The following is a 10,469-nucleotide window of genomic DNA, read 5'->3' on the forward strand; positions in this document are numbered from 1 at the left end:
TATCCTGAGTTTGAGTATAGTGGTGTTTCAAAATTGTGTGTGTGTGTGTGTGTGTGTGTGTGGTGTGTGTGTGTGTGTGTGTGTGTGTGTGTGTGTGTGTGTGTGTGTGTGTGTGTGTGTGTGTGTGTGTGTGTGTGTGTGTGTGTGTGTGTGTGTGTGTGTGTGTGTGTGTGTGTGTGTGTGTGTGTGTGTGTGTGTGTGTGTGTGTGTGTGTGTGTGTGTGTGTGTGTGTGTGTGTGTGTGTGTGTGTGTGTGTGTGTGTGTGTGTGTGTGTGTGTGTGTGTGTGTGTGTGTGTGTGTGTGTGTGTGTGTGTGTGTGTGTGTGTGTGGTTGGTTAACATTGCCTCTCTTTGTGTTGCAGGTTGAAGACACTAAGGACAGACCTGGTATCAGCTTGGGGCTTCACTCGGTACCAAAGGCAGCGCTAGTGTCTGAGGCACCGACATGTCTCAGGCGGGGAAAGTCCTTCACCTGTACGTTGAGGTGAGGTCTGTCTCTGAGGAGGAGGAAGGAGGAGATGGGACTCCTCACTCCACGCTTCAGTGCCCGGACGTCCTGCCTCACTGCCAGAGGGGCTCCAGCCCGAACCACAGACAGGCCCTGCCCCCAGTCTCCCAGCACCACACTGGGTTCAGCAGTCACAGCGTACCCACCCCAAGGTCTTCCCCGAGGCAGTCAGTCAGCTTCCAACTCCAAAACCCAGACGCTACAGGGTCTCCTACCGCCTGCCACCATCAGGACTTGTTGCATGACAGTTTCAGTCAGTTACTCCAGGTCCTCGCGCCGGGGACATCCAGCCCATGCCATCACAGTTCACCAGGACACACTCAATCCCCTCACATGGATCCCTACCGACCGGGAAGGATGCTAGTCTCTCCGTCTTCTACTTCTTCTGGGACCATCACAGCACCACACACCCCGACCAGCACCCGGAGGTCCTACGAGGGCCCAGGAATGAGGGTGGAAGAGGGCAAGACTTCTGTGGTGACCTTTGGCTACGTAGAGAAAGCTAACGTTCGCGGACACCAAAAGACATGCCAAAGTGAGTTGGGAAATCCTCCGAACCGAACGGAAGGGCAGCTCAGGAACCGGTTGAGTGATCCGCTGTGTTACAACGGGAGGCCCGATCAAGGTGACGCTTACCCGAGTCACCCTCACCCGTTTCGGACTCCACAGGGATCGCCTTACCTGCAGAGGGCCAGCCAAGACCCGTTCGCCAGAGACGCCAGCTTCAGATTCGCCGGTCCTGTCCCAGATCATTGCAGCCCGACGCTGCCTCGGCACTTCCAGTCGTCTCGCTGCCGGTCCTTGGGGGGGTCGCCTGTCCTGCCCCGCAGTGCCCACTCTCTGCCATCAAAGACCCAGTTCTTGGACAGGGGAGTGAGCCAGAGCTTTCTGAACGGACTACCCAGAACCCCTGCTCACGAACAACTGTACGCTCAATCGGGATACCATTCAATGGGTTCGACCTCGACTCTTCGCTCGCGGGGGGACGAAAGCCCCAGGTTGTCCAGCAAGTTTCACCCACCGTTACCTGCAGGCAGACCCACGGACATCCAGCACGAGATCCCAACGAGCATGTTCCCCCCCAGGACGGGCTATCAAGCCGGTGTGAACCCCAACAACAGTTTTAGAAGTAGCTATGGTAACCTTACAGACTCCAGTCATAACGCCACAGACGGTTTACTCTACAACGACAACGATAACTTGTCTCACGGCAGGTCGTCACGCTGCTGCAGCCCGACGTATGGCAGGAGGAACCTCTCCCAATGCTTAAATGCTAATGTGGCTTCTAAGCTAGCAGCGGAGGCGACCAAGCGATCCACCCTTTTAGCTGAACGGCGGCCTCCCTGTCCGGCATCTTCTCAAGCCGAGTCCCGAACATTTGAAAGTCCCAAGATGGGAGGGTCTTTCCGGAGGGAATCCCAACCCTTTGTCGCTCGCCACGGGCAAGGCTCCCTGGAGTCTCTACGGTCCGAGAACCAAAGATGGAAAACAGACAAAGCCACGCCTCGCACGCAACCAGGACGCGTCTCCCCCCTCTTATCCCAGAGAAGCTTGTCTTCACCATCATCAGCCTCGTCGGCCAAATTGAACCAAGCTGCCGCCTCACCAGTTTTGGACCCCCGGCATTATCGTGGTTCCTCTCCCACTAAGAACAGCCCAGCACTGCACCACTACCAGCCACCACTGTACACTGGAGACCACACATCCATCCCCGCTTTGTACGATGACCTCTTTGCCGGATCACTCATGCACAGCCCTGAACTCTCCAGGAGGTTTCCCTGCAGTCCGAACCCTGAAACGGTTCGCTGGTGCCCCCCCGGGAACTCTTCTGACCTCCGTGACTTCAGAACGACCACCGCTCCAGCTTATTCTCCAAGCACCAAAGAGATGTACCACAGACAGGCGGAAGGGATACATACGTCACTGGACTACCAGACGCAAGTCAGAAGCTCGTCCAAGAGTGAAAGGGAGGAGGGTCTGGACCACAGCGGGGGGGCTGGGACGTCCTCTCAGAGCTCCAGTGGGGTGACGGGCAGTATGGGAGACTCCCAGTTGGACCGAAACGAAAGTCCTTCCCCCGAAACCTCCAGCCAGTGCAGCCACGACACGGCCGACACCGGCTCAGGGATTCAGGTCGGCTGGGTCAGAATCAGAACCGCTATTAGTCCCACAGAGGGGACGTTTACATCGGCTCAGCAGAGAAGAGCCACAGACGGCTTCATGTTACCGAGAAGCAGACACACACACATATTAAAGATTACACAACTTACAAAATACACAACTTACAAAATACACACCCTGTCACAGTTCTGAGGATTTAGCAGCCAGGTGTTATTGCACAGTTATTAACACACACATACATAGTTGGTATCTAACAGCAGGGTGTTGTTGTGTGTGCGGGGGTCTGCCAGGGCCCGAGGTTATACAGTCATATCATATAGGGGGGGGGTCTACGATAACACATGCTTCTTGCGTCGCAGCAGCTCCATTTAAAACATCAATTTATTATTTATTTTATTTTTTTTTATTGCTTTTTAATTAATTCTACCGTGTTGTGTAATGTTTATTTATACTGTTCATGCTCACTACTTGTAGCACTTCGGGATTTGCATTCAAATATGAAGTGCTTTATAAATGGAACTCATTATTATTATTATTATTATCAAAAAGGACAAATATGAAAACACGATGCAAGAAACACACGTCTGTCATAACATCACAAGCACTGACGAGAAAACATGCTCACGACGCTTACCGTACTCTCCGGGGGCTTCGGCCTGACTCGGGTCGCGGTGTGTCTTGTGGACATTTGCTTTTATAACAATAAATAAATATGAAACGGAAATCAGAAGTTCTTCGATTTAGTTAGTTTCCTCATCGAGGAGCCCTCACGTGTTTCAGCTGAAGGCCGAATGAGATATCGTCTGAGTGACCGCTGAGTGCATTTCACGCCTTGTTTTGCCTTCGATTGCAATTATCTCGTTTAAATATCTGAAGATCTCACGGGAGGATATCTTTCAGGCCGCTGCTTATCTCTGTCCACAAAGCTGGTTAGCCGTTAACAACTACATCTCCCATGAGGCTTTGCAGGCCCGTCTGAGTCTGAGACGAACAGGATATGAAAAATATGAATTATTTTCTGATTGTTTCTAAACGGTGATTTGACACAAAGTGACTTAACGTAGTTCGTGATGCTGTTTCTAAGTCTTGCACGACCCCTTGCATTCCGCCCCGTAGATCGGGAGACCTTAGAGCTAAAGACGAGGGACTGTCCCACGTCTGCTCAAACCTCGGGGCTGGACTCTGAGGCCGAACACCAACGTGCCCTCAGATCAGTTCAGTAATATTGCTGTCCTCTCTCCTCCTGCAGTCTGACGGCAGCTCCACCACGACTCCGTCTTCCCGCTCGCAGAGGATCGCCCAAGCAAAGTGGGACTTCCTGTTTGGAGGACCGCCGGAGGAGAGTCGCTGCAGACAAGGTACCGTTTCGCTATTCACTTGTATCATTGTCAAAGTTTACACTTGGTAGCAAAGTGGTGGGACACAGGGATTTTAGCCTCTGCAGACCGTTCACATGCACTTCAAGCGTCTTTGAGCATTAGGAAAAGCGCTATAGAGCTCCCATGTATTATTATTACTAAAACCTAGAGAAGACACTGCGGGAGAGGGACACCACGGGAGAGGGGACACCACAGGAGAGGGGACACCACGGGAGAGGGGACACCACAGGAGAGGGGACACCACGGGAGAGGGGACACCACGGGAGAGGGGACACCGCGGGAGAGGGGACCAACAGGAGAGGGGACACCACGGGAGGGGGACACCACGGGAGAGGGGACCCACGGGAGGGGGACACCACGGGAGAGGGGACCCACGGGAGGGGGACACCACGGGAGAGGGGACCCACAGGAGAGGGGACACCACGGGAGAGGGGACCCCGCGGGAGGGGGACACCACGGGAGAGGGGACCCACGGGAGGGGGACACCAAGGGAGAGGGGACACCACGGGGAGAGGGGACCCACAGGAGAGGGGACACCACGGGAGAGGGGACCCACAGGAGAGGGGACCCCGCGGGAGAGGGGACACCACGGGGAGGGACCCCGCGGGAGAGGGGACACCACGGGGGAGGGGACACCACGGGGGAGGGGGAACCCACGGGAGGGGGAACCCACGGAGAGCTGAGTGAAGTAAGCGAGCGGCTTCCTAAGCGGAGTGAAGTAAGCGAGCGGCTTCCTAAGCGGAGTGAAGTAAGCGAGCGGCTTCCTAAGCGGAGTGAAGTAAGCGAGCGGCTTCCCGTCTGCTCTGATCCAATTAGCTGCAGCTTAGCATCAGGTGGCCTTAGTAGTTAACTGTACTCCAAGTGTTACTACACCACTACTCACTTCCTGTTGATGACCAGCATCTTATTCAGGCTTTGACTCCACGGCAGCTTTTGCATTAAATGAAATCTGTTGTCTTCCCTGTTATTGTTTTACAGATATCCATAATGTGCAAAACAGCTAATGTAACTGCGTCATCATCCATAAGAACTCACTTTCTAAAAGAACACAAAATGGAAATCAACAAGAAAATACTCACCGGAAGAAAGTGAAATATTTTCTGAAATAAAAATTAACAAATTTAATCGAACATTTTTTAATATTCTCTGAGATTTTATTTCCGAATGTATTAGAAAAAACTGAATGCAGAATATCTTGAAGATGTTCTGATATTAAGTAATGAAAGGAAGGAGATTGAGCGATTACATTTACGAGAATAAAACAAAGTAAGAAACACTTGAATATCTTCTGAGATTTCCGTAAAAAATGTGTTAAAGTATTTTTCAAGGATTTAACTTATAAATTAATTTATGAGAAAAAACAAAAAATTCTCTGATATTTTACCGGTTCTTTCTCCCGCAGAAGCTCCGCCCTCGACACCCCCGCCCAGCGTCGCTCCAAGCCCCGCCCCTCGCTCCTCCCCCCGCCATAAAACAACCAATCAGAGGAGGGGGCGGGACATCGAGGCCCCAAAGGTGACGCATCACAAGGTGTGTCAGATCGAGGTTGAGCTGGTGACCTCTGACCCCAGAGGCTCCGCCCCCAAAACCGGCATCATCCGGCAGACCATCAAATACTCGGAGACGGATCTGGACGCCGTGCCGCTGCGTTGCTACAGAGAAACGGACCTGGACGAGGTGCGTCGGCCAATCAGATTGAACTTCCCCTGGTTCCTCACTGAGCATACTGATTATCAGCTCATCAGCAGTTCTCTCTATGACATGAGGCCCACTCCGACCATAGCTCAGTAAATCTATATTATTATATATATATTATATATCTATATTAACTACATCTCTCCATTCTTCAATTGTGTGGGGATCAGGAAGCAGCAGTTATCACAACTCCGAATGAAAGGGTCTTCCCGCGTCGCCCCTTTCTCACATCAGGCCATAGAAAGGAAACTTGGGGTTTATAGGTCTAATGAAGCATCCCATGATGCATTGCATGACGTGACGAATCAGAGGCTGCCGTTGGGCGAATGGGAACAAACCAGATGAAAGTCGACCAAGATAAAAGCGCAGAACGGAAATTGTATTTTCATATTGAGTATTTTTTCCAGTTAAGAATTTCTGACCAGAAAGGCTTTTTCTCTCTGAGCTCCAGAGCATCAGCCCTCTGGCTCCTGAGGACCCTCAGACCTGGAGCCGGACTCTCCCAGACACCTCCAGCTCCGAGGGTCCTCAGACCTGGAGCCGGACCCTCCCAGACACCTCCAGCTCTGAGGGTCCTCAGACCTGGAGCCGGACCCTCCCAGACACCTCCAGCTCTGAGGGTCCTCGGACCTGGAGCCGGACCCTCCCAGACACCTCCAGCTCTGAGGGTCCTCGGACCTGGAGCCGGACCCTCCCAGACACCTCCAGCTCTGAGGGTCCTCGGACCTGGAGCCGGACTCTCCCAGACACCTCCAGCTCTGAGGGTCCTCGGACCCGGAGCCGGACTCTCCCAGACACCTCCAGCTCCGAGGGTCCTCGGACCTGGAGGCGGACTCTCCCAGACACCTCCAGCTCTGAGGGTCCTCGGACCTGGAGGGTAACTTCTCTTTCCATCCATCTCCAGCACACTCTGGCTCTCAAGCCGGGTTTCCGCCGGGATCTTTTCTCGCCGGAAAGAATTAATTTGACCGGCCTTTCAATAATAAAAATAACAACAATGAGAGTTGCAGCAGAGTTTCCGTTGGCAGGTAATCACGAGCTGATGTTTAAGACTCAGTTAATGGGAGTCACTTTTATATCGCTTCAGTTTCTAATCGTAACGGGTCGAAAGTTCAGATTCATTTCTCAATAAACAACAAACAAACAAACAACAACATAATTACATTCAAACAAACTACTTGTAGATGAAGTACCTCTCTCTCTCTCTCTCTCTCTCTCTCTCTCTCTCTCTCTCTCTCTCTCTCTCCCTCTGGTTTCAACATGTCCGGCTTTACACTGTACTGTGATTGCAGGTGATGCGGGCAGAGGCCGAGGCGGAGGCAGCAGAGGAGGCGGACTCAGACTTCGGGAGTCATTTGGGAAACTCCTTCAGCCCCCCCAACGTTTCCCCTAAACCCCGGAGAGACGTTGGGAGGAAGGAGGAGGAAGAGGAGGAAGAGGAGGGGGAGGAAGATGGACAGGAAGAGGAAGGAGTGGTGAGCTGGGCCAGTGTTCGCATGCTGGGAGACCGACAGAAACAAAAAGTAACCAGAGACGAGGACGAGGTCTTCACTTTGCTGCTGAAGGGGTGAGCCAGAAAACTACACTTCCCATGATGCTCTGGGGCAGGGCAGCCAAATGGATAGGGTTGGATTTGGCGGATATTTTTATAAAGTTTATATGGTGAGGTTTTAGGGACTGTGAATTTATAGAACCCATAAATGTTCTATTATTTTTCGTATTCTGAGCCGGGAACACCTTCGACAGGACATCGGTACTTTCTCTGATTAAAGTTACACACGTACGAGAACAACGAAATCATTATTGAAAAAAATGTAATATTCTTTAAATACACACATTTACAAGAGAAAATATTGAGTATTTGAGATTAAATTCACAAACGTATGGGTATCTTTATAATGTATATATGTACAGTGGGGCAAAAAAGTATTTAGTCAGCCGCCAACTGTGCAGGTTCTCCCACTTAAAAGATGAGGCCTGTAATGTTCCTCCTGGTTCACTTCAACGAGAGAGAGGGGGGGGAAGAATCCAGGAAATCACTTTGTGGGATTTTTAAAGAATTTATTTGCAAATGATGGAAAATAAGTATTTGGTCAATAACAAAAGTTCATCTCAATCCTTTGTTATGACTTCGCCACCACCGCCGCCCAAACTTTTTTTTTTTTTTTTTTTTTGATTTTGTTTGCAATGAGAGGGGTCAAACGTGTTCTGTAGTCTGCACGAGGTGTTCACTGGTGCTGGTGCTTTGGCCCGTTCCTCCATGCAGACCTCCTCTAGAGCAGGATGCTTTGGGGCTGTCGCTGGGCAACACGGACTTTCTACTCCCTCCAAAGATGTTCTATGGGGTTGAGATCTGGAGACTAGCTAGGCCACTCCAGGACCTTGAAATGCTTCTTACGAAGCCACTCCTTCTTTGCCCGGGGCGGTGTGTTTGGGATCATTGTCATGCTGAAAGACCCAGCCACGTTCATCTTCAATGCCCTTGCGATGTGGAAGGAAGCTTGTCACTCAAGATCTCACGAGACATGGCCCCATTAATTCTTTCCTTTACACGGAATCAGTCGTCCTGGTCCCTCTGCAGAAAGCCCCAAAGCCTGATGGTCCCACCCCCATGTTTCACAGCAGGTGTTTCTTTGGAGGCAACTCAGCATTCTTTCTCCTCCAAACACGTCTAGTTGAGTTTTTAACCAACAGTTATATTTTGTTTTCATCTGACCATATGACATTCTCCCAACCCTCTTCTGGATCATCTAAATGCTCTCTAGCAAACTTCAGACGGGCCTGGACATGTCCTGGCTTCAGCAAGGGGGACACGTCTGGCACTGCAGGGTTTGAGTCCCTGGCGGCGTAGTGTGTTACTGATGGTAGCCTTTGTATACTTTGGTCCCAGCTCTCTGCAGGTCATGGACTCGGTCCCCTGTGTGGTTCTGGATCTTTGCTCACCGGTCTTGTGATCACTTTGACCCCACGGGGTGAGGTCTTGCGTGGAGCCCCAGATCGAGGGAGATTATCAGTGGTCTTGTATGTTTCCCATTTTCTAATACTTGCTCCCACAGTTGATTTCTTCACACCAAGCTGCTTACCTATTGCAGATGCAGTCTTCCCAGCCTGGTGCAGGTCTTTGTGTTTCTGGTTTCCCCGCTGTAAATATCATAATGTATTCTCTAAGATTACATTTATATATTAGCACCAATAGATTAAAGAACTGGAACTTGGATATTTCCTGAGTTACAACACATGCATTTAGGAGAGAAGAAAACGTAATATTTTCTCCGATTAAAGTCACAAATATAAGCTCGACTAAAATAAAAGTGTAAACAGAAAAAAAATAGATTCCAGAATCACATTAAAGAGAGAAATCACAATTTAGAAACATTACAGCTTTGATATTCCCTGAGGCTAAACAGATCCCAATGAAGGCCCGGCAGGTCGACCCGTCTCCCGGCGCCCGGAGCAGCTGGTCTAAAGCCGACATGTTTCACCCTCAGAGCGCTGGCGGAGTCTCACGGCGGCCTGAAGTCGCCCGTCTCTTTAGGAAGTCCTCGCCGGCCGTCAGAGAGCAACCTGGACTCGTTCAGCCGACACTTTGAAAGCATCATGGAGTCGCACCGGGCGAAAGGCACGTCGTACAGCAGCCTCGACAGCGTTGACCTCCTGACCTCCGGGTCCACCTCCGTGTTCACCTTCGACCTGCCCACGCTCACGCCTGAGATCCAGGTGAGCGGCGCCTCTGGCTGCATAACTCCAACACTATACAACATGTGATGCAGAGCCGGGGGAGGGGCGGGGGAGGGGCGGGGGAGGGGCAGCGTCCTGAGGAGTAACTGGGTCTGTTTACGAGATATAACTCACAAGTTACACAAAACATACCGAACTCTTTTCTGCGCTGAAAGTCATAAAGTTACAGAAGCAAATGTTAAGTCTTAATAATCCCTGGATGTGATATTCTGTCTCCGTGTGTCAGAGCCAGATCTGCGACAGTGCCAAGCAGATCCTGGAGCTCAGCTTCGCCCCATTGGCTCACCCCGACCCCCCCTCCTCCCGCTCTGACTCCGCCCTCAGCGGGGGGGCGGGGCCATTTACCAGAAGTCCCGACCCGCCGCAGAGGGCGGAGTCACAGCGGGAGGCGGGGCGTCGCTCCGGACAAAAGGAAGGTTTCCGGAAGACGAACTCGGCGCCGTCGCTTCACGGGAGCTCGAAGTGAGTCGATGTTTCCTATTTACTGATTTCAGCCTCTGCAGACCGTTCACATGCACTACTACCAGAACCAGAACCCACTGAGAGATCCACTACCACCCAAGAAACCCACTGAGAGATACACTACCTTACCACCAGGAAACCCCTGAGAGATAACATCTACCACCAGACCAGAACCCACTGAGGGAGAGATCCCACTACCACCCAGAACCCACTGCGAGATACACTACCACCAGAAACCCAGACCCACTGAGAGATCCCTACCACCAGAACCCACTGAGAGATTACACTACCACCAAGAACCAGAACCCACTGAGAGATACACTACCACCAGAATCCAGAACCCACTGAGAGATACACTACCACCAGAACCAGAACCCACTGAGAGAACACTACCACCACCAGAACCCCACTGAGAAGATACACTACCACCAGAATACCCACTGAGAGATACACTACCCACCAGAACCCCTGAGAGAAGATACACTACCACCAGAACCCACTGAGAGATACACTACCACCAGAAACCCACTGAGGAGATACCACTACCCACCAAGAACCCACTGAGAG

General features: G+C 51.4%; 1 protein-coding gene across 1 annotated transcript; it reads left to right on the forward strand.

Moving 5' to 3' along the window:
• The first annotated feature begins 364 nt into the window (after positions 1-364).
• On the forward strand, positions 365-9,967 carry LOC117441897 (uncharacterized). The gene is made up of 6 exons (XM_034077913.2): positions 365-2,640; positions 3,878-3,986; positions 5,410-5,684; positions 6,995-7,269; positions 9,191-9,419; positions 9,667-9,967. Exons 1-6 carry the CDS (start codon positions 445-447, stop codon positions 9,904-9,906), a joined length of 3,324 nt encoding a protein of 1,107 aa, XP_033933804.1. The 5' UTR covers positions 365-444; the 3' UTR covers positions 9,907-9,967.
• Positions 9,968-10,469: the final 502 nt, after the last annotated feature.

The sequence above is a fragment of the Pseudochaenichthys georgianus genome, unplaced genomic scaffold, assembly GCF_902827115.2.
Source record: "Pseudochaenichthys georgianus unplaced genomic scaffold, fPseGeo1.2 scaffold_2124_arrow_ctg1, whole genome shotgun sequence".
In the NCBI taxonomy this organism is placed as follows: domain Eukaryota; kingdom Metazoa; phylum Chordata; class Actinopteri; order Perciformes; family Channichthyidae; genus Pseudochaenichthys; species Pseudochaenichthys georgianus.